Source organism: Pungitius pungitius, chromosome 14, assembly GCF_949316345.1.
Source record: "Pungitius pungitius chromosome 14, fPunPun2.1, whole genome shotgun sequence".
Taxonomy (NCBI): domain Eukaryota; kingdom Metazoa; phylum Chordata; class Actinopteri; order Perciformes; family Gasterosteidae; genus Pungitius; species Pungitius pungitius.
In genome coordinates this window covers 1,955,897-1,983,263 of record NC_084913.1, presented here as the reverse complement: position 1 = coordinate 1,983,263, position 27,367 = coordinate 1,955,897, and the positions used below count along the sequence as shown (strand labels likewise).

Below are 27,367 nucleotides of genomic sequence, written 5' to 3'. Positions count from 1 at the left end.
TGATTCATTTAGAGATTTGGGTTTATTTTGCTTGTGTGTTGTTTCCTTGCAAAGGAATTCAAAGAAAAGATCCAAAATACCTTTAGACTACTTTGCCTCTTCATGTCTTTAGATTTCTGCTGAAGTCATCATTAGAAGTAAAAAAAATCTTTTGAAAGATTTTTTTTTTTTTAAATGTTAAGAAATGTCAAGAAAATAAATCAAAATACAATTGTAAAAAAGTGAAAAAATCGATCAATGCTCAAAAAAAAAGAAGTCAAAAAACATTTGTTCAAAATTGTCAAGAAAGAAAAGTTGGAAAATTTTAGGTCAAATAATGTGGATAAAATAAATAAATTCTTAATATATTATGTTGAAAAAAGTTTTGGAAAAAATAAGATAAAAACATTAGGTCAAAAAAATTAAATGTAAAAATATTTGGTTGTAAAATATTTTGTAAACAAAGTTAAAAAGTCTAGATCTATTTTGTTGAGAAGAAAAGATTTCATAAAAAAAGAAATATTAGTTTGAATTTTTTTTTTTAAATGTCTGAATATTTTAGGTAAAAAAATATAAATGTAAAAAAGTCATAAAATATAAGTTTTAAAAAATTGTTTTGAAAGTCAAATATATTATGTCAAAAAATAAGTTGAAAAATATTAAGTTGTAAAATATTTTGTAAACAAAGTTAAAAAGTCTAGATATATTTTGTTGAGAAAAAAAATCAAGAAAAGTTTTCATGAAAAAAATAAGTTTGAAAAAAGTTTTTTTTTAAATGTCTGAATATTTTAGGTCAAAAAATATAATAAATGTAAAAATTCATAAAATATAAGTTTTAAAAAATTGTTGTGAAAGTCAAATACATTATGTCAAAAAATAAGTTGAAAAATATTAGGTTGTATAATATTTTGTAAACAAAGTTAAAAAGTCTAGATCTATTTTGTTGAGAAAAAAAAATCAAGAAAAGATTTAATAAAAAAGAAATATTAGTTTGAAAAAAGTTTTTTTTTAAATGTCTGAATATTTTAGGTCAAAAATATAATAAATGTAAAAAAGTCATAAAATATAAGTTTTAAAAAATTGTTTTGAAAGTCAAATATATTATGTCAAAAAATAAGTTGAAAAATATTAGGTTGTAAAATATTTTGTAAACAAAGTTAAAAAGTCTAGATCTATTTTGTTGAGAAAAAAAAATCAAGAAAAGTTTTCATGAAAAAAATAAGTTTGAAAAAAGTTTTTTTTTAAATGTCTGAATATTTTAGGTCAAAAAATATAATAAATGTAAAAATTCATAAAATATAAGTTTTAAAAAATTGTTGTGAAAGTCAAATATATTATGTCAAAAAATAAGTTGAAAAATATTAGGTTGTATAATATTTTGTAAACAAAGTTAAAAAGTCTAGATCTATTTTGTTGAGAAAAAAAAATCAAGAAAAGATTTAATAAAAAAGAAATATTAGTTTGAAAAAAGTTTTTTTTTAAATGTCTGAATATTTTAGGTCAAAAATATAATAAATGTAAAAAAGTCATAAAATATAAGTTTTAAAAAATTGTTTTGAAAGTCAAATATATTATGTCAAAAAATAAGTTGAAAAATATTAGGTTGTAAAATATTTTGTAAACAAAGTTAAAAAATTTAGATCTATTTTTTTAAAAGAAAAAAATTCAAGAAAAGATTTCAAAAAAAGAAATATTAGTTTGAAAAAAGCTTTCTTTAAAAAGTCAAAACAGTCTGTTTTTTTAGGTCAAAAATGATTTTAAAAATGATTTGTTCAAAAAGTTTAAAAATAAATGTTTCGAAAAAGTATCCAAAGAGGTGTTGTTGGTGTTTTAAACTCAACCGAGCGTCGCCATGACAAAGAAATAAACATAAAGACACGCGGCCCGAGTATACACTCATGCAACGTGTTTCATTAACGCTGTGGAATATCCGTCGGGTTACATGCTGCTGCTTTTCTGATAATCCAAAAAGGATCAAAAGTTTACTCAGCTCTACGGGAAAAAAATCAATTCAATTATCCGCTTAGAGACTTTTTTGCTTATGTCACGTGTCGTCTCCTTTCAAAGGACTTCAAAGAAAAGATCCGAAAAGCATTTAGGTGTTTATGTCTTTTTCTGCTGAAGCACCATTAATTTATGGAAACTTACTTAATACAGAGAGACAAAGTGGTTTAATTGTGATATCTATTGATTATATATATACATGTTTATTTGAGTCTTTTCAGATGTCTGGTTGGTAAAATTGAGTCAATGAATAAAACAAACTTTCAATTCTTCAGCTTGAAAAAGTCCAAATTCAAATGTGGAGAGAAAGTTTTTTTTTTATTGGAGCTTGATGATGTTTGAAAACCTCAATATCAAACAATCCCTTTAATATTGTTCGATCAAATCAGAGAAAGACAAAGTGTTAACATTCCTTTTCAAAGTTGAGCTTTTTTGTCAGAAGTCCTCCGTGTTTAAGAAGTAACTCTCATAAGTAATTGTCCTTAGTCGTGTACTTAATGTGGACATTGTTCCACCCTGGGACAGAATACTCCTCAGCAGAAAGTCTTTGTTGTGTCTCCATTCTTTACGTTTCATTTGAATGAAGCTTTGTTCTCTCGCCTTTTATTCAAAGTGCTGTGTGTGTGTGCGTGTGTGTGTGTGTGTGTGTGCGTCGATCCAACAGGAAATGTTCCAGGACATCGAGCGGCGTGTCTCTGGCCTGCCGCCTGTGGGCCGCCCGGCCGACGGTCGGCAGGAGGAGGCGGCGGAGCTGCTCTCCTCCAAGCTGGAGGTCCTGAAGGCCAACCTGGTCTCCTTCCAGCAGCTGCTGCAGGGGAGGCGAGAGCCGGGGGGGCAGGTAGGTGCAGCCACGGCTCCACACAACAGTTTCACATTCAGGAGGATCCTCCGTTTGGAGGATCCTGTTTGAAGTGATGAATTTCTCTCATGGGACAGTTTACAGAGTTTTGCAGTCACACATGGAAGAAGTAAAAGTATCCAGAGCTCCGTCTTTATTCATGTTTTCACAGCTGTCTTAGTGAGCTTTCATTGTTCCAACAAGTCACACTTCTTTTTGCTCTTCAATGCCGTGGTGACAAATATGATCACTTATTCCTAAAGTGAGCGTAACATATTCATCTCCCCACCCTCTCCTCTCGCCCCTCCCCTTCAGGCATTGGCCCCTCCCCCTCAGGAATCGCCCCCTCCCCCTCATGCATCGGCCCCTCCCCTTCTCCCGGCCTCGGCTCCTCCCCTTCTTCTGGCCTCGGCTCCTCCCCCTCCGGTTCAGGAGATCTTCTCCTCCCCGAGGAACAAGCTGCTGAGACAGAGCAGCCTGCAGCAGCAGAAGGTACCAGACTGCAAGTCCAGGGCTTCCACTGGTGGGACCTCTGGGCTATACTTTAGTTCAATTTTCAATGTCACAAACATTGTGAGGAGGTCGCCGAGTCATTTCTTTCATTTAAAAACCAACAAAATTGAATTGGGGAGAAATTAACAAGCAGATGAATCCATACTGAACATAGTGCATATTTAATATTTAAAAATGACCTTCAACCAAATGAATAATCTGAAGGTATATTTAACACAGTCACAGTTGTACTGAGTCTGCTGCCTCAATGCGTTCAGTGACTTTTACTTGACTATTACTTGTTATACTATTACAGCGTGGTGGTAGTACAGATGTTGAAGAGGTAAATCCTCCTCATCCTCGTTGGTGTTGCTTTTAGGAGTTGGAGCAGCAGCTGACGGAGCAGAGGGGACTGACTCGCTCCATCGCCCGGCAGGGCAGCAGGACTCGCCTCCACGGCCCGGAGCCGGAGGACCGCAGCGGGCCGTCTCCACGGTAACGCACTGCACCATCACATGGCAGTGATGTTTCTAAAGTCATGTTTAGTGTCTTCTAACTTCTTACAATCAATGCGGGAAGTTTAAGATGATTTGACTTGACGTGATAGAGATGATAAGTGTTCACCCCCCCACCCCCCCCCCCCCCCCCCAGGGGGCCTCCCGATGCGGAGCAGCCCTCGGCTGAGGAGAAGTGGGAGGGGCTCCACAGCCGCCTGCTGGCCCTGGAGGAGAGCTGGCTGCTCCCTCCCTACCAGGTAAAGGCCCCGTTGCCGTGGCAGCTGAAGGCCTCGATTATCACTTCTTTTTTTTAACGAAACACAAAAGAGAAAAGAGAGAAAAATCTGTGCTCTCGCCGAGCTTGATTATCACCTTCTCCGAGGAGGAGGCACTTTGTTGTGTCTCTGGTGTGATGGGGAGTCCCGCAGGGCTTGATGTGTGTCCCCCCCCCATCCTCCCTGAAGGTGGCAGACTCATCTAGGAGGCGCGGTGATGGAGCAGCGGGACGTCTGATTGCTGCACAGACGGTAAAAGAGCTCCAAACCCACATCAGCCACCTGAGAGAGCTCGGACTCACAGAGACGCAGACGCCACATCGTCACCATGGCAACATGCAACGCCGGGAAATAAATGTGAGGGGGCGCTGAGTGACCAGCAGGGGGCGACTCCTCTTCTCCCAAAAAGTCTCTATGACTCTACTTCTCTACTTGATTTATTCCCTCAGTAAACATTGTAAACATGAGTTCATGGTCTCAGTCTCTAGTTTCAAGTCTTCTTTAATGCAGCATGATGTTCATTTAGTGAATGATGGTCCATTTAGAGTCAAACAGACCGTAAAAAGGGGCTACACGTTGATTGACAGGTCTCTAACAGAGACATACAGTATATATCTATAGATATATTTATAAGAACCAAATATCAATACATTTTCTGATTATTATTAATGCCTAAAAATAATATACTATATATATATATATATATATATGGTAACATTTTAGTTGTTTTAGGAAATGAGTGGCTGACTACCTTGACCACACTTTCACGGTATGCACTGACCATAACTGAAACATTCAAAGTCCTTATTTGGATGCTCTTCATTGTCCATTAAACATTGCATCCCTCTCTGCATCTGATACATCCCTGAGAGATTGGGACCTCATTCTGGAAGATGAGGAATTGAACTGATTTTTATATTCTAATGTGGATCCCAATCACCGCGGCTCCGAGGTCAGCGGGTTAACCTCCGGGGGAATTGGTGTCGCTCCTCTGGAGGCACAGACCAACGCTGGTGGATAATAGAGAGGGAAAAGGAAGCCGACCTGATGGAGCACAAAGCAAAAGGTGTTGGAGGGAGACGCTGCTCGTTTAAAGGCGAATAATTCTGCAGATTGTTCTGTGATTCGAATGAGATATGATCACCTCCTCCTCTTCCTCCTCCTCCTCCTCCTCCTCCTCTCACCCCATGTGACCGACTAAATACTTGTGTGACATGAATTCATCCTCATCTTTGTTAACAGTTTCACTCACCTCCTCCTCTTCAGGCCTCCTTCGCGGACCCCTCTGTCGTGGACCCCTCCCACATGGACTCCTTCCACGCTGACCCCTCCCACATGGACTCCTTCCACGCTGACCCCTCCCAGGCTGACCCCTCCCACACCGACTCCTCCCACACCGACTACTCCCATGCTGACTCCTCCCACACTGACTCTTCCCACCCTGACTCCTCCCACGCTGACCCCTCCCACGCGGACCCCTCCCACACCGACTCCTCCCATGCTGACTCCTCCCACATTGACTCTTCCCACCCTGACCCCTCCCACGCGGACCCCTCCCACACCGACTCCTCCCACCCTGACCCCTCCCACGCCGACCCCTCCCACGCGGACCCCTCCCACACCGACTCCTCCCATGCTGACTCCTCCCACATTGACTCTTCCCACCCTGACCCCTCCCACGCGGACCCCTCCCACACCGACTCCTCCCACCCTGACCCCTCCCACGCCGACCCCCCCCACGCTGACCCCTCCCACCAGACGCTGGACGAGGGTTTGTTTCATATCCTGCACGGGGCGTCCCTGACCCTGACGTCCATCAGCGGCCTGCTGCCTGCTGGGGGGACACCTGAGGGGGACACAGAGCGGGGGCTGCTGCAGGTGAGACTCAGTTACTTTGGAGGGGGGGGGGGGCTCTATGAGACTCTGAGAAGGACTCCCCTTGTGCCCCTTTTCAGACTCTGTCTGCGGAGCTGTGGACCCTCGGCAGCGAGCTGGCCTCTCGGGGGTCAGAGATCAGCCGCGTCCTGGGCTCACGGCGCGCCGAGCAGTGCGTGGCCCACGTGTGCCGAGTGCTCCCTGCGCTGCGCTCGGCGCTCAGCAGCCGAGGGCGGCGCCTCACGGAGCTGCAGGAGGACGCCGCACGGCAGCAGGTCCCACACGGAGGCTTCTTCTCGCCTTGGAACCCGTCTGCTAACGTCCTGTTTGCATGAGCCGTGTCGTGTGTTTAACCCACAGAAACGTCTCCGTGAGCTGCATGCAGCCTTCACCTCTAACCGGGCCACGGTTCTCCACATAACTAAAGAGTCCGCCGGGCCGCCCCAGCTACAGGTACCGTTGCCATGGAGATAACTTCACAGAGCGGCTCGTGCTTTATTACCGAGCTTCAGCAGTTTGTTGATTAAGTGATTGACAAAAAAAGAACTAATGATTACTTACTAGTTCTAACTTCTCAAAGGTTGTGGGAGAGTTCTTCTCACTGTGAGACACGTACTCAAGTGGTTCCTTACAAACTGTTGGTTTAATATCATTCATTACAGGCCTTGGTTGAGATGCAGGAGTCTCTGCAGCAGCAGGTGGAGCAGGTGAGCTCCCTGCTGGAGGAGGCTGACCGACCCCACCTGCCTGCTGCTCTCCTCCAGCAGGCCTCACATCTGGAGGTATTTGCAACATCTAGAATCAGCAGCTGGACTCCTGGGAGCATCAACACCAAACAGGCGGGTTCTTGCGTGCAGGCCGAGCTGGTGGGGTCTCTGGGTGGCGTCCGCTCCCTGCGGGAGGAGCTGGAGGCCGGTGAGGAGCTGCAGCAGCAGTGCGAGCGGCTGGTCGGCGCCCTGCAGGAGCTGCTGGCGCTGGGCTCGGAGCGCCTGGCCCGGCGGGCCGGCGGCGAGCTGCAGACCCGTGCTGGGCTCCAGCAGCGGCTCGCCGGCCACACGGTACGGCCGGACGCGCGGCAGGAAGGACGCGGCGCCCGGTGGGAAGGGGATCTTTAACGCCGCTCGCCCTTCTCTCTCGCCAGAGGTTCTTCCGGTTCCTGGGCCATCGGCTTCAGATCCTGCAGCAGCTGACCCAGAGGGTCCCGGAGAGCGCCCTGCGGAGGTGGGAGGCGGCGGTGACGGGCCTGCAGGCCGAGGTGGGCCGACTGCAGCAGCTCGCCCTGGAGGACGGGACCAGGATGCAGCGAACCTTCCAGGTAGTGCAGGACGCTGCTTTAGCATCGGCCCGCTAGCGGCGAGTGGGGCGATGCTAAAGCAGCGTCTGTCTGCGTGTCCCAGGTGTGGTCCCTGTGGGAGGAGGACAGCGCCTGGACCGACTCCCTGCTGAGAGACATTGAGACTTCATTTCCCAGGATGCACGAGGAGGATGATTCTGAGCCCAGTGCCTACCAGGTCATTTATTTTAATCATTAATGCACATGTTCTTTCTCTCCAGGGGATGATTGCGATTTACCAACAAGCCGCCGGCTGGAGGACGCGGCGCAGTTAGCAATGTTCCACTCGGCTCCTCTCGGAGCTCCTCATGCTTCTCCTTTGTGCATTGCACTCAAAACCCAATTGGCTCAATTAAGTACAAGCGAGTGGGTTGTTGTCTGAAGGGCACACGATGTTCCTGGGCTTTGATGCCGGTTATTAGCCGAGCCGAGACCTCCAGCGAGACCATCTGGACTCTGCTGTCGTATTCCTCTGAAATGGCTGCAGCTCACGCAGGGGTCAACCATGTTTGTGTGTGTGTGTGTGTGTGTGTGTGTGTGAGCCGTGTCGCGTTTCTGAGCTTGTGGTTTTCTGACAGGGGCGGCGCGGCGTCCTGGAGGCGGGCGAGGCGCGGTTCTGGCGGATGCTGGAGGCGGGGCTCTGGCTCAAGGTGGCGGGCGGCTGCGGGGGGGTCGGTGCGTCCACCGGCAGCCTGGAGGCACGATGGAGAGCCCTGCACAGGAAGGTGGAGCACAAACACACCCGCGTTGAAAGGAGGAGGAAGCTGAGGAGCAGGTGAGAGACGAGAAACGTCCTTTCACTGCAAAATAAATACGTTTGACCGTATTTCGCTTAAATCTGTTGTGTCGGGGTCATTAAAACATATTAAATAAATGACATGAAATGACACAAAGTCACAAGGTGCTATTTCCCACCAATAAACAGGTTTTCCCGTGACTCTGCTGCGCTGACTGAGTGGATGGGCGGGGCCAGAGAGCTCATCGACCAATGGCGTCGGCTCTCCGCTGAGGGGGCGGTGGCCGTTGAACAGAGGCGGGACCACTACCTGCGGTCCGTGGTGAGTTCAGGCCCAACTTCACCAGGAAAAGAGGTTTTTAAGTAACATCTGTTTGAGGCAACCTTTTATTTTGTGAAGACAAAGACTTGAATGAATGGATTTCATCCCGATGTTCTGATGCCAATTGACCTCTGAACTCGTGATGAGTCTCTGCATGTTCTTCTTGACATCCCTACTGTAATTGCAAATAACTGAATATCCAACATTGCATTGCTTAAGCCGAGAGTCAGCGGGGACGCAGCTGCGTCCTGGTCGTTTTTCCCCCGCAGGCAACAGAATATAATGAAATATTTCTATTTTTAGACGTTGACCAAAGAGCTGGAGGCCAAATCTGAGCTGAAGGCGGCTGTTGTCTGTGTTGGAACCCAGCTGGTCGTGCTGGGGGAAGAGGACGGGGCCCCCGATGGAGGTCCGGAGGTCCCGGATCTGCTCAGACGGGTGGAGCTGCACTGGTCCGGTCTGCAGGCCGACGCCCCCGTGCTCCAACGCGCTCTGCACCAGGTGAGCACATCTGGATCAAACAAACCGTCATCGGTTTCACGGTTCCACGCTTTGCATTTTTTTGACCCTCCTTGGCCTCCGTACCACGTGACTTCCATGAGTTTAATGTGAATATAGTGATCCAGAGGTGGGACTTATGACTCTTCTCTGGGCTTCTGCTCCTTTTTCTGAACATGGTCTTTTTTTACTGTATTCTTTGCTGTGATGGAGGTTTTTGTCCTTGTGCAGCATTTCAAAAACTAGCTGCAGACGTCCAATTAGCTTCAAACATCCCGCCGAGCAGCACAATGACGCCAGGAGGACTCCTCGCACCTAATTGGTGTGAAACCATTCCTGCCTGTCTCTGTCTGTCTCTGTCTGTCTCTGTCTGTCTCTCTGTCCTCCTTTCGGTCTACTTCTCTCTATTGCTCTTTTTTTTCTAAATCCCTTCCCCCTCCTTTACGACTCATCTTCTCTTCCCACTGTTCTCGTTATTTTCCGTTTCTTCTCGTCTTTTCTCGCCTTCTCACTCAGCTCCTTTTCAAGTTATTTTCAGATTCATCTCAAAGATTCACCGCAAATGAACAATTAAAGGCACAATTTTGCTCTAAATGGATAAAATATTGATTCATGTGATTTATTAAATCTTCCTCCATCATGTTCCAACGAAGGCAGCATAAATCTTTTGGGTTGTTTGAGGAGCGGAACGAGCCCTTCTTGAAGAACAGAGCTCACGGATCTCACTCTTTGCCTCCTCCTCTTCCTCAGCAATGGATGAAGACGCTGTCCCAGCAGGAGGCGCTCCTGGACCTGCAGGCCTGGCTGGAGGGGGCCGAGTCCCGTCTGGAGGAACACGGCAGCAGCATCAACGGAGGCTCCGCCTCCAACGCCGACCTGGGTCGGCTCCTGAGACGCTGCGAGGTCGGAGAGGAGCTGCGTGATGGACGGAGGTCCCGACCCGGCGACCCGTTTGTTCTGTAACTTTACTCCGTTTTGTTTAGGAGTGTCGGGCCGAGATGTCGGCGCACCGCGCCACGCTGGACTACTCCAGCCGCCCGCTGCACACGTGCAGCACCGAGGACGGCCAGAGGGGGCGCCAGGAGCTCAACCAGTTTGCAGAGGAGCAGGGTCAGCTCAACCGTCGGTGGCTCCGCCTCCTGGGAGCCGTGGACCGTCAGGTCAGAGCCCAGAACCAACCACTCACCAGCTTTGTTTGCCACAACGGCCCATTTCTTAACCTCCTCAAGTCCTCGCCGCTCTGAGGACACTCGTCTGACCCCGCTGAGGCTGTTTGTTCGTGGTGTTCAGCTCCAGGAGGTGCAGCAGGAGCTGAGGAGCAGAGCGGAGCAGGAGGCCCGGCTGCAGCAGATCGACAGCTGGATCGCAGAGCAGAACCGCTGGATGGACTTGGCCCGGACGCCCAGCAGCCAGACGGAGCTGCAGAGGAGCATCGGCGCCTCCCAGGTTAGTCGGAACCATCCCGACCCCCCCGGGCCGATCTGCTGCTTCGCGTTTAGCCCCCCGAGGCCTTTGGGAGCGATCCAAACGCGTCCCCTCTTTGTCAGGACCTGCAGGAGAAGATCAAGCACAAAGCTGCCGCTCTGCAGGAGTCCAGGCTCCGACTCGCTGGAGGAGGAACCGGCAGCAGCAAGGACTTAACCTCTCACACCGAGAAATGCATCCGGGCCTGTGAGGCCCTCACACAGCAGGTAAATGAGCCCGAGGACAACGCGGACCCCCCCGTGTTCTTACATCAAAGCGTATTTATTCCTACTTTGATTGTCCCCTTTGCAGCGGGACTCGGTCCACCAGAGGCTGCTTCGGGCCCAGCAGCTGTGGGAGGGCGTGCAGAAGCGACTGGATCAGACGGCGCTGACAGCAGCCCGAGTGTCTCAGACTCTGGAGCTGCACGCCGGCGCTGCGCTCCGCCTGCAGACACACAGAGACCTCCACCTCCACCTGCAGGTACAGGAGCCGATGGGGAGCTGTTAAATGCGTGCTTCTAATGCTGTGCTCCTGATGACCGTCTGTTGTGTCGGGACCAGCTTCTCCAGGAGGAGACGGAGGCCTCGGGGACAGAGTGGGACGGACTGAGCCGCAGCGTCTCCGCCCTCAGAGGCCTCGTCAGCCCCGCCGCCGCCGTCCTCCTCGCGGAGCAGCTGGACGGACAAAGGGACAGGTGAGACGGAAGGCTCAGCAGGTGGATGCTGGTTTGTTGGGTTTCGTGTGAGGATGTTTAACCGTTCCTCCACACACACCTCCCTCCTCCAGCTGGGGGGCGGCGGCGGCGGCGTTGGACGGGCGGCTCCGGTGGAGTCGGGTGGTGCTGCAGCTTTGGGAGGCGTACGGCGCGCTGGCGGCGTCTTTCTCCCTCCGACTGCAGGCGCTGCAGAGCGACGGCAGGTCGCTGCTGGGCGGGGGGGCCGCGGGCGACGACACCGTGGAGCAGGTCGCTGGAAGGGTGCAGCTGGTTCAGGTGGGGAGGGGGTCGGATATATTTATCCATTCCTTACTAGTTCTACTTCCTGAGCTGACAAATATTAAACCGATGAAAGAATTCTAAAGATTCCTCATCTTTTGTCCCTCCGTCCCACAGAGCCTCCTGGAGAGGACAGACGCTCTGCAGTCCGACCTGGGGGGCTTGCTGGAGGCCTCCAAGGACCTAACCGCCCGCCTGGAACCCTCGGCCGCCAGTCTGGTCCAATCAGAGAGCTGGTTGTTGTCAGGTGGAGTTGAGCAGCTCAGCCAGGCGCTGACGGGGGTCCTGACGGAGCTGCAGGTGAAACCACATCCTTCCATTCATGGAGGCGTCATAATAAGACTTTCTGATTTGTAACTAAAGTTGTTTTATTTACTGCATCACTAAATACAAACAGAGTGGCAACTGAAATAAAACAAAATAAATCTGAGCACACAAAAGTAAAGTGAAAAATAACAGTGTCATGTTTCAATCTGTCAAACGTGACATGTGCCACGTGCCAACACTGCCCTGCGTGCAGGAGGAGCTGGAGCGGCTGCAGGAGTTCGAGGGCGTCCTGGAGTCTCTGGAGGAAAAGCTGGAGCAGCAGGTGAGACGTCTCCTCTCGCCGTTAAACTGTAAACAGGATCCATATCTTTGGGCTGGAGCTTTTAGAGCAGTTTGTGAAAAGAAAATTGAGATGAACAATGAATAATAAATAATATAAAAGGACTTCTCATGTTGTATTTAAAGACTGGGAATCAAATGTCATTTTATTTTGATTGCGTCACATGTTTAAGAAATATTTTCAGAAAATAGGATGTCTACACACTCTTGTGACCACCATGTGACCACCATGTGTCTCCAGTCCGGCCTCCTGGAGCTGAGCGCCGCCTCCGCCGACCTGGACGTGCTGAACGGGCGGAGCTGCAGCGCGTCGCTGGGCGACGCCGCGGCTCGCCGCCTGCGAAGCCTCAACCGCCGCTGGGCCGCCGCCGGCGCCAGAGCCGAGGAGGCCTGCAGGTCAGATCTGAGATCAGTGCACGGACGCGTGAGCCAGGGGGAGTGTGTGACAGGTCACATGACGGGGGTTTAAAACCTTCTCTCCTCCACACACACAGCGAGCTGCAGGCGGAGGCCTTGAGGCAGCAGAGCTTCCAGGACAAGTGTGAGAGCTGGATGTCCTTCCTGCAGAGGATGGAGGACACTGTGGCGGTGGACGTCTCCGGCTCGTACGTCGGCCTCCGGCAGCAGCTCCGCACGCACAAGGTGTTAACTCACGAACCTCACACACACACACACACACACACACACACACACAGGCCTGACCCTGCGGCCTCCGTTCCAGCGGTTCCAGGCAGAGCTGACCACCGGTCACCAGATCCTCCACTCGGTCTTCACCGAGGCCCTGCACCTGCTGCAGAGAGGAGAGATGGAGGACAGGTAGGAAGAGGCCCTTGCTTCTAGTCCCAAATAAAGGGGGGGGGGGGTGGGCGGGGCCAAAGCGGCTCCTCACCCGCCGCACGTGTGTTGCAGGAGCGACTTCCTCCTGAAGCTGTCCCAGCTCAGGGAGCTCTGGCAGGGCGCGGCGCGGCGGGCCGAGCGGCGCCGCTCGCTGGTGGAGGAGCTGGTGGAGCTCTGGCACCTGTTCCGTCGCGGCCTGAGGAAGCTGCAGAGGTTCCTGTCGGAGGCGCGGGGGCTCCTCCCCCCCGCCGGGCCGCCCCACTGCAGCTTGCGGCAGCTGAGGAGCTCCCTGCGGGGCCTCCGGGTGAGTGACCTCATCACTCCGACTGACCATCATGTTGTTATGGTTTCAGCTTTCATACAATTCACACAATACAAAAGCTTTTTAAATTAAATGTTTATATTGATAAAACTGATAGAAGAAGATGATGGAGACACCTTTATTTGTGTTTTTGAGTGTCACGTTGGTCTCTTTAAGATTAACAAGTAGCACGGCGGCTTTCTGCCTCTTTAAGTAGTTTTAGGTTTCCACACCTGATGGACAGTTTAAGATCAGCCAGAAACAAGAGATTTAAGAAGAAAGTCTCCTTGATTACATTTACACCTGAAGAGGAGGAGGAAGAGCTTCTTTTCTGCTGATTTGATCACCGTGAAAAGGAAAGCTTTGCATTGATTGCTAGTGAAGTATCAGAGGTCCTTGTTTCCCATTGGCTCTGCTCTGTCCCTCCTGCTCTCAGCACACGGAGCAGATGTTCCAGAGGCACCAGAGCAGCTTCATCCACACGCTGGAGGTGGGCCGGCAGCTCTTCTCCATGGCGGACGAGGAGACGCAGACGCGGCTGCAGACCGACCTGGGGACCCTGCAGGAGGACTGGGACGACCTGCACGGCCTTCTGGGCCGGAGGACGGAGCTCACCGAGGAGGTCGTCAAGGTAACCACAATCAACCGAAATAAAAGGATTTCTGACAATTTATTGACAAATCATTTCTCAGGGAGAATTCTCAAAATAAAATAAGGGAAAATGAATGATTAATTATGAATAAATGAATTAATGGAATTGCTTATTATTATTTTTTGTCCTCGTGGCTTTGCTTCTTTTACTTAATTTGCATCTTCATACTAGTACATACAAGTGTTTTGTGTCTGTTTGAATGTGACGGCGTGGATTATTGTCTCCGTGTTGTCTTTCTGTGTCCCGTCCTCTTTTGCTCTTTTTCTACAATGGTCCTGATTTGGATGACGAGGAAGATGAAGCCCCCCCCCTGTAGACACTTTTAGTAACCCATCCCTGAAGGCTTCTGCAGCCCAGTTAATCCAATCTGCTGTCATTGGTGACAATGGACATGTTGAACAAAGGAGTGAAATGTCCCTCCGGTCGTCCTCTAAGCCAATCAGCTGTTAATCTGCATGATCAACGAGTCCCTAAAACCCGTGTGTGTGTGTGTGTGTGTAATGTAATGTAATGTAAGGTGTGTGTTGGTCTCAGAACTGGGTTCACTGCGAGGCCCGACTAGCCGAGGTGGCGCTGCAGCTGCAGGAGCTGAAGAGCAGCCTGAAGCAGCCGAGGCCAGAGAGCGCCGATGAGCTGCTGAGTGCAGACAACACGGTGAGACCTCCAGCAGCTCATTATCACGTGTGACCCAGAGCCTCCTGCCCCCCCCCCCCCCCCCCTTAAACACCCCTCCCCCGGCCTGCAGACCCGTGGCCCTTAATCCTCTCTCTGCTCTCTGGGTGGAGAGAGAGAGAGAGAGAGAGAGAGAGAGAGAGAGAGAGAGAAAAGGGGCTGGACACACAGAGAGAGACATTAGGGGGTTGAGAGAGAGAGAGGGCGGGAGACATTAGGGAGTAGAGAGGGGGGGGGGCGAGCTGTGGAGGGGGTCGCTGACGGTTTGTCGCTGGGCGTGTTGTGGTATGCAGGAGAACGAGGAGGCGCTGGAGGACTGGGCTGAGAGCCTGACGGAGCTGAGCACCATGAAGACGGATCTGTCCCAGTACATCATGGCCGACGACGTCCTGCTGCTGCAGGAGCAGGTGGAGCACCTGCACCGTCAGTGGGAGGAGCTCTGCCTCAAGGTGAGAGGCTCCTTCCCTTTTGCTTCTGGGTCACAGGGGTCACAGGGGTCACGGGGTCAGAGACCTGATAAACACTCCGAACCTCCTAAACTAAAACACGCTGGTCATCAAACCTTTTACCTTGTTTTTGTGTCTTATCCCTTCGTGACGTGTGCGACGCATTCGGTCTGCTTACTGGTCATTAGAGCTGTGTGAGCCTTTGAAGAGGAGATGAGTGAGTGAATGTGGAGATACCAACAGGTGGGGGGGGGGGGCAGGGGGGGTCTTTGTGAGGAGCAGATGGTGATGGGAGAGCCTGCAGGAGGAGGAGCTTTTGTTTTGAAATGGGTCCGGAGGGGAGGGGTTAATAGTCATCAAACTGACTTTTACTTCTTACTGTGTGTGTGTGTGTGTGTGTGTGTGTGTTTGTGTGTCTTTGAACGTGTGTAAACCCATAATTCACTGTATGTGCAGCTAAGAAAATACAGGAAAATACCTTTAAGGTACTTTTTAACTTTCTAAACTACAAACCATGAAGCGACCTGAGATCGATGGAGCAGAGCAGGAGGCACCAGATGTTCTTCCATGTCCTTCTCCTCATTCTGTTTAAGCTGCAGTGAGGTCACTGCTCTGATTCAGGAGAAACTCACGTCTCCTGTCCCTCTGTGGCAGGTGTCTCTGCGTAAGCAGGAGATCGCGGATCGCCTCAGCGCCTGGATCCTCTTCAACGACAAGAACCAGGAGCTGTGCGAGTGGCTGACTCAGATGGAGAACAAGGTGGCGCAGGACTCCGACCTCAACATTGAGGAGGTGGTGGAGAAGCTCAAGAAGGTGAGCAGGGACCTACCTTCTTGTAGTTCAAGGTCGCCTGAGGAAAAAGCTTCCCTGCTCCAGATGTTCAGACGAAGTCAGAGGTTTTCATAATATCTTCATAGTGAAGTGATTATGGGATGTGAAGACTTTGATTGCGCTGTGTTTTTGTCCTTGTTGGACCTCATTCATCTGCGCCCTGCGGAGACGTGACGACACGTGTCCCTCGTCCTCTTTCTCCAGGACTGCATGGAGGAGATCAACGTGTTCACTGAGAGTAAAACCCAGCTGCAGCAGCTCGGGGAGCAGCTCGTCACCGCCGGCAACCGGACCAACGAGACGCAGGTCAGCGGCAAGCTGCAAGACGCCAACGACCGCTGGCACCACCTGTTCCACCACATCGAGGACAGGTGAGACACCCCCCTCCCCCCCCCCCCCCCCCCCCCCCCGAGGACGCAGCTCATCTGTTCTGTTCCGCTGCAGATTAAAAGCTCGCAGCCCAAATGAATATTAATCCACAAGGGCTGCTGCTCCACATGGGGCTGCACGTTGTGGGCTTAGTAGTGGCCCATATGCCCCCCCCCCCCCTCCCCCCCCATCCCCCCTCCTGCCCCCCAGGCTTTGGTCAACGTGTCTTTGAGGAGTCTCTGATACAAACGGTCACAAAGGTGCAGAGATTCAGCCTGATGGAAGCACCCGGGGGCAGAGAGGTTGTTAAACATTAGGGGGACCGGGGTAGCTCCCCCCCCCCGGCCCCCTCCGGACAGACTGAGGTCCTCTGACTCGTGGGGGATTAGACGCGTTGACACTGGACCGCCGCTCGCCTTTGTCCCGCCCAAACAAACCGGAGGCTCCGTCACCGGCTGGGCAGCTGCTGTCTGACACCAGCCTTTGTGCCGATGGGCCCCCGGGAGGAGGGGGGGGGGGAGAATGGAGGGGGGGGGGGGGGTTCTCTGCGCATTGTCTAAATGAGACGTGCACGAGGCAGATGTTTTTTTTAACTTCAAACATCACTTTTGTGGCTGCAGTTTGCGAGTCGCCGTGTTCTTTGGCGTTGGATGCTGATTGGTTGAGACCTCGTTCCTCTCCAAGCGGGGACGGGTCTGGTTGTCATGGTGACGATTTAAAACGCGGCGGTTTGTTTCCTGTCAGGTGGACAGACGCTCACTCATCAGCTGACAGACGTTTCCTAGTAAAACATAGAGAAGCTCACAGTGGAAACTAGTAGAAAAGTAAAGAAGAAGCTCACACCATGTTGATATTTTTATTTATTTACCTTCTTTAAGTTTGCTACTTTTATTCTGAAAATGACAACAACAAAAAAATAATTTCAAAGAAGAGGAAAAATGACGTACTGACATTTTAGACTTAATAATTATTACATTAATCTAATCGATCAAAACATGAATCAGTGTAAACATTGAGCTCCTGTTGCTGTGTGTCCTCATGTGAACGTGTCTCTGAGTCCAGATGTTTGGAGAGGAGGAGGAGGAGGAGGAGGAGGAGGAGGAGGAGACAGGCGGATTGCAGAGCAGGGAGGAGGGGCAGAGGTGGGGGTTTTGGGGGGGGGGCTGAGCTAGCGGACGAGGCGTCGCGATGGAGCTTCCTCTCAGCGGCCCGTAAGTAGCTTTAATAACCTCATCGCAACCGGCTCACAGCTGGGGAGCAGACCGGGGGCTTCGATGTGGAGAAGGAGGAGGGGGAGGAGGAGGAGGAGGAGGAGGAGGGGGAGGAGGAGGAGGAGGAGGAGGAGGAGGAGGGGGAGGAGGAGGAGGAGGAGCGAAGGGGAATGGGCTGAGCTTTTTGTCGATGAGGCGATGAGGACGCAGTCATTCAGAGGAAAGTCCATCCAGACGTCTGCTGTGTGTGTCGGAATTTAGGAGGCAGCTCGGACAGCGTGTGTGTGTGTGTGTGTGTGTGTGTGTGTGTGTGTGTGTAGTACATGAACAGTGCACCTTCAGATTCCAAAGCTTCAGCTTCTCTATGATTTCTCCGACCTGCTTAGAAATAACCTGAAATCTTAAATGTATAAATGATGAAGTGACATCAGGACTTCTAACCACACTGTTTCCACGGCAACCTGTTTAGCAGCATTCAAACGTTGTTTCGGGACTCAGATCACATCTCACAGGCACAGAGGAGGATGACCCCGCCTGCACACGTGTGTGTGTGTGTGTGTGTGTGTGTGTGTGTCTGTGTGTGTCTGTGTACGGCAGCAGCATGTTTTAGATGACGCCAATGTTTTCTTCCGCTGCTCCGTTTAGAGCCACATGCTCAGATACACACACACACACAGACACATACTCACACACACACACACACATACACACAGACCCTGACTGGTGCTCAAAGGGGGGGTTCTGGGGGGGACGCTCCCTCTAGCTGCATTGTGCCGGGTTCGGTGAGCAATGTAGGTCGCTGTGAGTCACATGACAGCTTCCCAGACCCCGAGCGCCGCCGGGTAAGGGTAAAGAGATCCTCCCCGTGAAGTGAGGTTCCCCCCCCCCCCCTCTTCCTTCGCCCCCCATTGTCATGTGTGTTTGTCACAGCACTTGTGATGGATGTGAAGAGCTAAACATCTCCCTCTAACGCCCCCCCCTCTCCCGCAGGGTGAGGAAGCTGAAGGACACGCTGGTGACGGTGCAGCAGCTGGATCAGAACATGAGCGCCCTGCGGCCCTGGCTGGCCCGCGTGGAGGCGGAGCTTTCCCAGCCGCTGCTCTACAGCGTTTGCCACGGCGACGAGATCCAGAGGAAACTGGCTGAGCAGCAGGTGGGCCGAGACGTTCCTACAGGGGGGGGGGGGGGGGGGGCGTGTGACCCCTCAGAGGGCTTCTCAATCTGTACTTATGCGACAGCCTCTGACCTTTGACCCTTTACATTAGACAAGTATACGGGTCTGATGTGGCCGTTTCCTTTGGCGATGTAATGTCCCTCAACGTGTCCCTGTTCGGCCAAAAGCCTCAGAGGCTTCAAGGGGCCGAATGGAGACTCCACTTATCGGGGGGGGGGAACTCGCTGCTCTTAGAGCCTTTGTGTGGGGGCCGTCCTGTTGTGCCCCCCGGCCCCCACCCCCAAGCATAACAACAGAAGAGAGGCGTAATGGCGGCACTGAGTGAAGCAGGAGGACGGAAGCTGTCACGCTGGGATGACGGACGATGAAGAGCCAAATGGACTTTAACCATTTTGTGTCCCGCCGATCAGCTGAGAGCTGCCGGGCCGAGAGGACCGGGGGGGGGGGGGGGTGCAGGGGGGGGATTTGGTGAGAGAGGTATTCGGAGGGAGGATGAGATGTGACGTTTGTCAGAAGAGCTGAACTTTTTTGTAAAGCCTCAAAGTGCCCAAAACATGACAGACTGAGTGCACACTTAAGTCCATAAGAAGCTGCTGACAGTTATGAAGTGGTCCATTTAGTCCAGAAGCTGTCACTGCTGTCACCACCTGCAGCTTCCAGGACTTTGGGCTTGTTTCTTGTTCCACTTTCAAGACGAACTGAAGGCCACAGAAGGACGAGTCGGCTCGTTAGTCGAGGCACTGAATTATCTCTCGCTCATCATTTCAATGCTGAAAATACTGAAAATATGCCGTGAGAAAAACCTGCCTGTCTGAGTTTGTAACATATCTGAGGAAAGTGATGATGAAGAAGGTGAAAAGGAGGAAGACTGACAGACGGAAAGATATGTGAAATTGGTAAAAGTGAGGAAGGAATACGGCAGCGAGGCGAGAGGAGACCAGGCTGCAGCGCTCCATTAGTGGATGACGGACGGCTGAAATGACTCCCGTGTGGAGGGGCTCTTTAAGCTTTCATCTGTCACCATGGCAACCCTGAACAGCCCACAAAAGTGCCTTCGAGCTTCATAGGGAGCAACACACACACACTGTGAAATAACTTTTAAGAGTGGTTACCTGGCTGGTAACATGTGGTTGCCATTTTCATCCGGCTTATCTTTTGAGCGGTTAAGATTTAATCTCAATAAATGGAAATGTCATGAAAGGATGAAAGCTTCGAGCGACTTTGAACAGGAGTTAGTGTCACGTGACTTTTCAGAAGCTCTCGTGCTCACCGCCTGTTGCCCTCATGCAGCGTGTGAGACCTTTGTTTCCTTTTGCAGGACCTGCAGCGGGACATCGAGCAGCACTCGGAGAGCGCGGCGTCGGTGCTGACGCTGTGCGACGTCCTGCTGCACGACGCCGACGCCTGCGACCCGGAGAACGACTCCATCCAGCAGACCACGCGCAGCCTGGACCGCCGCTGGAGGAACATCTGCGCCATGTCCATGGAGAGGAGGATGAGGTGAGCATCGCGGTGCACAGGAGTTCATCCCTGACTGGAGGACCCCACCAACACCAACAGAGACGTTTCGCCCCCGTTGGCCTTTAGGATCGAGGAGACCTGGCGCCTCTGGTGCAAGTTCATGGACGACTTCTCTCGCTTCGAAGACTGGCTGAAGACGGCCGAGCTCACCGCGGCCAACCCGGACTCCGCCAACGTGCTCTACACCAGCGCCAAGGAGGAGCTCAAGAAGTTCGAGGTCAGCCAAACCAGTGGTTTCTTTCTAGTTTGCTTCAGACCGGCAGAATACCGCTGATGAAGAGGGGAGGCTTTAGGGCGGGGCCTAACGCTGATTGACAGCTCTCTGCCTGAGACGTGTGGAGAGTCTCTCTACCGCCAAATCCATACACGGTGACGTCCTAGAGCGACCCGACCACATTGTAAAATGCCTGAAGCTTCGGAGTGTTTTCTCTCAGTTGCAGCTTCACGTCTCTTGTTGCTCTGAGGAAACCTTTGATGTGTCAGTCTGGCAGATTAATCATTTGGTCATTCTGGTTATCTCGAGTTTGTGCCCTTATCTCCATGGCAACAGGGATCCAGTGTAGATGGTGCTTCTTACTATTACTCTTTATCCCATGGAGGCGGGGGTGGGGGGGGCAGTGACATTCATAGTGATATCTAAGGGATGCTTTGGGACGTGATGGTTAGAGGTTTAAGGTTTTTAATCCTCCTGAGTAACGTCAACTGTCCAAACTGTTCATCTTATTTCTTTAAAAGGGTTTGATATCAATTTATCTTCCCACCATTTCTTCCTTCCTTCCTTCCCAAAAATCCAGGCTTTGGTCTTATCCTTTTGTTGACAGTTCATAACGTGGATTTTTATAATCGATAAATCAATTTATCTTTAACGTTCCCATCAGTACCTTTTTAATATGGTGACATAGTCCAAAGGGATCAACCAGTAAAAGCTCATGGAGCTCACCATGAGTTCTAGGTGATATTATGACTCCTGACTGACAGAAGGTCTTCACTCCAAACCCGTGGGCCACTTCAGCACCACGGACAGCGACGTGGCTCCATCGACGCGTTCTGTCCTCTGATCCATCGATGGAGCTTCTCAGTCTCAGCGCCACTCCCCTTTGTCCCGCCAGGCGTTCCAGCGGCAGGTCCACGAGCGCCTCACCCAGCTGGAGCTGGTCAACAAGCAGTACCGCCGCCTGGCCCGCGAGAACCGGACCGACGCCGCCAGCAAGCTCAGAGCGCTGGTCCACGAGGGGAACCGGAGGTGGGACAGCCTGCAGAAGAGGGTGGCGTCTGTGCTCCGCCGGCTCAAGGTGAGACCGTTGGGGGGGGGGGAGGATGGGTGCTCAGTGAGGCGGGGGGAGGCGAGGGGGGGAGATGTGGAGCGCAGTGAGAGTCCTCGTATGCGGCGGTTAATTCTCAGGCTTCAGGTGAAGGAGAGGAGACATTTCATTCTTTCTTTTCTTTACTCATGAGTCTCGCCATCTTTACACAGCGACACAGTAACTTTTGCAAATTTGTTCCTCAATTTCAACTCAATTTCCTTCTATTTGTGAAGCTCGACATCAGAAATCGGCGATTTTAAAAAGGAAGACTCCCTCGTGATAAAATAAGCAGATATGAATCAGTAAGACAGAAGCCATGTGGCTGAGGAGCTTTGGACTGAGGACGAACCCTCTGTGCCCCCCCCCCCCCCCCCCCCCCGCAGCACTTCACCTCTCAGAGGGAGGACTTCGAGGGCCGCAGGGAGGCCATCCTGGTGTGGCTGACGGAGATGGACCTCCAGCTCACCAACGTGGAGCACTTCTCACAGAGCGACGCCGGAGACAAGATGAGGCAGCTCAACGTGAGTCCAACGCGCTCCTCCAACGTTTCATCCAGGAGACCAGCTTCTCTAACCCCCCCCCCCCCTCCCCCCCCCCTGCAGGCCTTCCAGCAGGAGATCACCCTCAACACCAACAAGATCGACGCCCTGATCGTATTTGGGGAGAACCTGATCCAGAAGAGCGCCCCGCTGGACGCCGTGCTGATGGAGGACGAGCTGGAGGAGCTGCACTCGTACTGCCAGGAGGTGTTCGGCCGAGTGTCTCGCTTCCACCAGCGGCTGGTCAGCCGCCCGGTGAGCGCCGCACGCCGCCATCATTATTCCAATAATAGAAATACCTGTTATTCTGTTAAGTTTGAGTTTTTTGGGAGTTTTTTGTGTGTGACTTTATTACTTGTTTAAATGTGAGTCAATCTGAGCTTTCTTCTTCTGTGGTGTTTAAGCTTGTGGAGGAGGAGAGGGAACTGTCGGACCTGGACGACGCGGCGGATCCGACCCCCGGGACTCCCTCCTGGGAGGGGGCGAGGAAGGAGGAGGAGTCTCCAGCAGTGGGCGGGGCCTCCGCCGGCCAGCGGGCCGCGTGCCACCTCCTGGTTCCCCCCCCGGAGCGGTCGGGACGAGAGACCCCCGTCAGCGTGGACTCCATCCCGCTGGAGTGGGACCACACCGTGGACGTGGGGGGGTCCTCGTCCCACGAGGACGACGAGGAAGCCGCCTACTTCAGCGCCCTGTCAGGTGATCACTTCTCCCCCCAGATTACATGCACGCAGTACGAGAACCACTTTGGGCTGAGAGTCACAGACCCGTTGACCTCCACCCCCCAGATGTGAAGGTCACAGAGAGCTCTGGGTCTCTCGGGTAGCAGGCTACTCGTCTCCTAGCAACCCCAAACCCACCCGGCTGACACCCCCTCCTCCACACATTCCTCTGCAGTCATTCTGCTCAAATCGCAGTGAAGTGAAGACGTGTAAAACATCAAAGCCAAACAACGTCTCACCGTCTCTCCCTCTTCAGTGAAGTCCGTGACCGACCCGCCCAGCTGGCACCAGCCCGCCCCCCCGCAGAGGAAACGGGTTCCCCGAGAACCCCCCCGAGGCCTGAACGTGTCTCCCACTCCCAGCAGGGCCCCCTTCCCCCAGCAGGGCTACGTAAGGACCCCCCCACCCCCCCCAGGCCTCCATCCTGCTGAGACCGTTAGGAGTGTGTCTTTCCACTGAAGTGTGTGTGTGTGTGTGTGTGTGTGTGTGTGCGTTCAGGTCAAGCTGATGTCGGAGTGCAGCGGCACCATCAACAGCGTGAAGAGAGTGAAGCTGATCCTGGACCACGAGGAGGAGCCGGAGGGTCCGGGTCTGACCAGCAGCATGGCCGACAAGCAGACCAGCACAGGTGCGCAGACAGAGCGGGGGGGGTTTGGATCACTGGTCCTGATGGGAGAGTGATTGTTATTAATAGATCCGGTGACCTGATGGACTCTGCAGGGGTCATCGAGCGCTGGGAGCTGCTTCGAGCTCAGCCGCTGCACGGCGACCTCGTCCAGCGCGACCTCGTCCAGCGCGACCTCGTCCAGCGGGACCACGTCCAGTGGCAGAAGCTGAACTCTGACCTCTGCGATGTCACTTCCTGGTTGGGCCGGGCGCTGCCGGAGCTCGAGAGGCTGCAGCGCATCGAGCCGTCCACCAACATCCGAGACATGGAGGACAACGTCAGGACGCTAAAGGTAAGCCAGCAGGGGCGCCCCAACGAACAGCCGGGGGGGGGGGGGGGGAGGGTTTGAAACGCTTCATCTCACCACATCTCCTATTGATCCAGGAGATGCAGAAGACCTTCAACAGCTACAAGTGTCTGATGATCGCCGCCAACCTGAGCAGCCGCCACTTCCTGCAGGGCGACGGCGCCGAGCAGCAGGAGCTACGGGGCGCCCTCGCCTCGGCCAATCAGGGCTGGACGCGCGCCTGCAGCTGCCTGGAGGGCTGGGAGAGGAGGCTGCACTCTGCACTCATGGAGTGTCAGGTAGGACGTCCCCCCTGCACCCGTCCCCTATCCACCTGTCCCCCCTGCACCCCCCCCCCCCCACTGTGGTTCAGTGACCTGGTGTTCCTCCTGCAGGAGTTCCACGAGGCGCTGCACTCCCTGCTGCTGTGGTTGTCCCGGGTGGACGACTCGCTGGGCGCGGTGGGCGTGTCCGACCAGCAGAGAGACGCGCTGACGGTGAGGAGACGGAAGAGCTCATGAGAGCTCATCTGGTTTCCATCAACCGGTCCCGGGCTTTATGGGAAATGTAGTGTTTGTTTGAGCTCATCTTACTGGTGATGATGGGACCAGTTAGCGGTTAAAGCTAATGTTAGCGCGGGACTGTAGTTAGCGGAACCACATGCTAACATAATACTAGATTTTATAGTAACTATAAAGTAGTAACATTGATTTTGTGGCATTTAGAGTTAAACTTGAGTCATGTTGCGTTTCATCGTTCCCGGAGGAGAAGCTGACTGCTGCTCTCTGTCGCCCCCTGCCTGCAGGCCCTGCAGCACGAGCTGCGCGGCCGCCAGCGGGAGGTCTCCTCGCTGCAGGACATCTCCTCTCAGCTCCTCCTGGAGGCCACGGGAGACGACAGCCTGGAGGCCAAGGAGAAGGTTCACGTCATCGGCAACAAACTGCACCTCTTGCTGCGGCGGGTGGAGGCCGAGCTGAACGCGCTGCAGGGGAGGCCGGTAGGTCCACTCCACCTCTTCACCCTTCGCCTGGTTCTTGCCTGCAGGAGCTCTCTGCTGGAGTTCTGCTTCTAATGCATCACTTTCCAGTGTTTAACTGTATAATGAAACATTGCATCAAATATGCAGAACTATAATTTATATTTCATGCTCCCAAATGCTTTCCCCTGGTTTGTAATGAGGTTCCAATTGAAGCAAACTAGAAAAGGTGTTCACTTGCTGCACATCCAATGATATCATCTCCAAATACTCGTGTGTTTGAAAAGAATTCAGCCGGAAATCTTCATCGCTTAAAAGATAAATGACTTTATTATTAGTCAACATCAGGTTAGCATTACACAACAATATACAACTTACGATCCAAAATGAATGAAATAATAAATAAAAAAAATCTAAAGTAAAAAATGACGTTTTTAGCAACGTTTTGGAAATGATCAGGAAACCGTTTAGAAATGACACACAAACGTAAATCCAGAACAGAACCCTGATAATAAGTATAATAATATAGTACAGTATTAAACTATCTTACAGTAGTAAAGTATACAGTGAAATAAGTGCGATGCTATCGAGAGTAAAGCTATTTGTGACCTCTGAGGGTGTCAGGAAACCAGCTCAGAGGTGGACAGCGTCGCCGTGACAACACTCGTCTCCTCCTCCGATGCCGCTGAACGTCACCAGTCAAACGTCTGCTTATCACACTTAAAATGATTATGGAAAGTTAATAGTATTGTGAGTTAAATTGCCTAAAAAAAGAATTCAGCTTATTCAATAAAGTTCAATAAAGGCTTTTTATAGACATATTACAGCTGAGTATTATTATAGTATTAGTTAAGTCATAGTATATCACACACCATAACAAAATGGGATTATGAAAAATTTCACATTTTTGTGAAATTGTATTTTTGGAGGTGATGCAGGTGTTGAATGAAACGTGCAGTTTGAGTCATGTCAGTGACCCGTGTGACCTGTCGGATGCTTTAGGTGGAGGCAGCGGGTCTTGGAGCAGCTACAGGCGGAGAAGCACCGGGCAGAAGGTGAGTCACGCTCAGGACCTTCGTTCTTTGGCATCAAGTCTCCTGCTGGTCAGTCTCAGGTCACTGTTTGTTTCATCTTCATGTGAAAACCTCCAGTGGACTTTGAGTAATTCTTTGTTAAACTTCACCACTCAACTGTGTGTGTGTGTGTGCCCCCCCCAGGCAGGCGCGGAGGGACTCCCCCCCCCGGCGACCCTTCTTCCTGCGGGTGCTCCGAGCCGCCTTCCCGCTCCACCTGCTGCTCCTCCTGCTGCTGGTGGTCTCCTGCCTGCTGCCGCTCTCCGACGAGAGCTTCAGCTGCGCGCTGTCCAACAACTTCGCCCGCTCCTTCTCCCCCATGCTGCGCTACACCAACGGGCCCCCGCCCACGTGACCAGGGCCCCGCGAGGCACACAACAAGGCTTTCAATTTTAAACCCGCGGGCTCTGTTAGAAGATCTATTTGTTGTTTGTGGAAAGAAAACCACGTGACTGGTTCTCTTAATGTTCTCATTTGTGAAGTTTTGCCAACCGACGTCCCTGATGGAAAAAGGACAGAAGCCACCTTTGATGCACATTTTGTACAGATATTACAGTTTGAGCTGTAAGACATGAAGTCATCAGAACTAGCATAACTTTATCAAATAAGGAACTTTATTGATGATTTGTGTAAATACTTGAGATGAGTTTGAGTGTGGCATTGAAGTCTATATTTAACTATAATATTTTCCTATCAGTGTGTTAACTTTACTTTACTTTACTAGTTTCCACTATTTTAGCAGATCACTGAATTAAAGCGGCATTACGTTTTTTTTGTACCACTAGGGGGCAGAAGGAGTCCAGGCGAACCCCCGATGAACCAATCGCTGACCACCTGCTTTCAGATAACGAATTAGCATTTACGTTAAAATCCAAACACCAGAACATCATCTCCGTCGGGTTCCGGTGTGAAGACATGAACAGTAAAACACAGCAGGCCGTGAATGTAAATCATCCTTCGGGGATTGAATGTAGCCGTGTACAAGCGCATTGACAGTTTGAGTATCCTAAATGTTATAGAGTGTAATATTTGATTTGAAATGCAGTGTTTAATCCTAATTTATACATAATCTCAGCCTCACAGTCTAAAGAGTAGGAAAAGTTTGATTTATTTTGTGAGCTATTTATGAGGTGAATAGATTGTTGTTTTTGATTGACAATAAACTGTCATGATTTGCAGCTGTTTGTTTATCTGGAAAACAAAACTATTGAGTTTGTGAAAAGAAATGTCCCTTTAGAATTTGGAGAAAATAAATCATCCAAATTCATCTAGGAAAAAAAGTAAAAGCGTTAATACAAAATTGTAGCATTGAGTTTTTTAAATTGATATTTGGGAATTTTGAAAAAATTAAAATCTTCGAATTTTGAAAAAATTAAAATCTTCGAATTTTGAAAAAAAGTCAGCATTAAAATATTTTAGGCCTCATTGAATTTGGAAAAAATTACGTCAAAACAAAAAAAGTCACAGCATTACATTTTGTAAAAAAAAAAATCATAAACAAAAAAAAGCAAAGCATTGAATGTCGAGAAAAATCATAGAAATTTATAAAAGTTAAAGCATTAAAACAACAAGGTCATAGCATTAAATTTGAAAAAGGTAATAGCATTAAAAGAAAAAAGAAAATTCACAGTAAGTTTGAAAAAAGTCATAGCATAAAATGTCCTGGCTGTTAAATAACATAAGATAATTAAAATAAGTTGTGCAATTAGTGTGACGTAATCATTGCTGCTCACAGGATGATGAATAAATAAATGTCATAACAAAAAAACACCTGTTGGATGAATGAACGACAGTGTGACGCATCCATCGAATATTATTATTATTATTTGTGCATCGGATACGTTCCTATCGGACTCATATTGGTTCAGAGAAA

The 27,367-nt window shown here is 50.7% G+C and overlaps 1 protein-coding gene across 1 annotated transcript in view; it reads left to right on the top strand.

The window, feature by feature from the left end:
* The window catches only part of syne2b (spectrin repeat containing, nuclear envelope 2b), a 78,462-nt gene extending 51,790 nt beyond the window's left edge, over nucleotides 1–26,672 (top strand). The window contains exons 79-126 of the mRNA XM_062557460.1: nucleotides 2,648–2,821; nucleotides 3,137–3,313; nucleotides 3,693–3,808; nucleotides 3,965–4,067; nucleotides 4,275–4,442; nucleotides 5,352–5,963; nucleotides 6,041–6,235; nucleotides 6,321–6,413; nucleotides 6,623–6,742; nucleotides 6,818–7,018; nucleotides 7,102–7,275; nucleotides 7,358–7,471; nucleotides 7,872–8,068; nucleotides 8,219–8,351; nucleotides 8,655–8,852; nucleotides 9,600–9,752; nucleotides 9,833–10,009; nucleotides 10,140–10,295; nucleotides 10,397–10,540; nucleotides 10,626–10,796; nucleotides 10,877–11,010; nucleotides 11,103–11,307; nucleotides 11,428–11,610; nucleotides 11,831–11,899; nucleotides 12,158–12,312; nucleotides 12,411–12,558; nucleotides 12,638–12,732; nucleotides 12,826–13,057; nucleotides 13,491–13,685; nucleotides 14,241–14,360; nucleotides 14,672–14,827; nucleotides 15,479–15,637; nucleotides 15,860–16,026; nucleotides 18,226–18,388; nucleotides 19,728–19,909; nucleotides 19,997–20,147; nucleotides 21,040–21,222; nucleotides 21,618–21,755; nucleotides 21,837–22,028; nucleotides 22,178–22,469; nucleotides 22,749–22,882; nucleotides 22,991–23,120; nucleotides 23,213–23,451; nucleotides 23,544–23,744; nucleotides 23,841–23,942; nucleotides 24,251–24,442; nucleotides 25,424–25,476; nucleotides 25,639–26,672. Of these exons, the coding sequence (XP_062413444.1) occupies nucleotides 2,648–2,821; nucleotides 3,137–3,313; nucleotides 3,693–3,808; nucleotides 3,965–4,067; nucleotides 4,275–4,442; nucleotides 5,352–5,963; nucleotides 6,041–6,235; nucleotides 6,321–6,413; nucleotides 6,623–6,742; nucleotides 6,818–7,018; nucleotides 7,102–7,275; nucleotides 7,358–7,471; nucleotides 7,872–8,068; nucleotides 8,219–8,351; nucleotides 8,655–8,852; nucleotides 9,600–9,752; nucleotides 9,833–10,009; nucleotides 10,140–10,295; nucleotides 10,397–10,540; nucleotides 10,626–10,796; nucleotides 10,877–11,010; nucleotides 11,103–11,307; nucleotides 11,428–11,610; nucleotides 11,831–11,899; nucleotides 12,158–12,312; nucleotides 12,411–12,558; nucleotides 12,638–12,732; nucleotides 12,826–13,057; nucleotides 13,491–13,685; nucleotides 14,241–14,360; nucleotides 14,672–14,827; nucleotides 15,479–15,637; nucleotides 15,860–16,026; nucleotides 18,226–18,388; nucleotides 19,728–19,909; nucleotides 19,997–20,147; nucleotides 21,040–21,222; nucleotides 21,618–21,755; nucleotides 21,837–22,028; nucleotides 22,178–22,469; nucleotides 22,749–22,882; nucleotides 22,991–23,120; nucleotides 23,213–23,451; nucleotides 23,544–23,744; nucleotides 23,841–23,942; nucleotides 24,251–24,442; nucleotides 25,424–25,476; nucleotides 25,639–25,849 (8,157 nt within the window). The 3' untranslated portion in view covers nucleotides 25,850–26,672. The remainder of the gene's footprint in view (nucleotides 1–2,647; nucleotides 2,822–3,136; nucleotides 3,314–3,692; nucleotides 3,809–3,964; nucleotides 4,068–4,274; nucleotides 4,443–5,351; nucleotides 5,964–6,040; nucleotides 6,236–6,320; nucleotides 6,414–6,622; nucleotides 6,743–6,817; nucleotides 7,019–7,101; nucleotides 7,276–7,357; nucleotides 7,472–7,871; nucleotides 8,069–8,218; nucleotides 8,352–8,654; nucleotides 8,853–9,599; nucleotides 9,753–9,832; nucleotides 10,010–10,139; nucleotides 10,296–10,396; nucleotides 10,541–10,625; nucleotides 10,797–10,876; nucleotides 11,011–11,102; nucleotides 11,308–11,427; nucleotides 11,611–11,830; nucleotides 11,900–12,157; nucleotides 12,313–12,410; nucleotides 12,559–12,637; nucleotides 12,733–12,825; nucleotides 13,058–13,490; nucleotides 13,686–14,240; nucleotides 14,361–14,671; nucleotides 14,828–15,478; nucleotides 15,638–15,859; nucleotides 16,027–18,225; nucleotides 18,389–19,727; nucleotides 19,910–19,996; nucleotides 20,148–21,039; nucleotides 21,223–21,617; nucleotides 21,756–21,836; nucleotides 22,029–22,177; nucleotides 22,470–22,748; nucleotides 22,883–22,990; nucleotides 23,121–23,212; nucleotides 23,452–23,543; nucleotides 23,745–23,840; nucleotides 23,943–24,250; nucleotides 24,443–25,423; nucleotides 25,477–25,638) is intronic.
* Nucleotides 26,673–27,367: the final 695 nt, after the last annotated feature.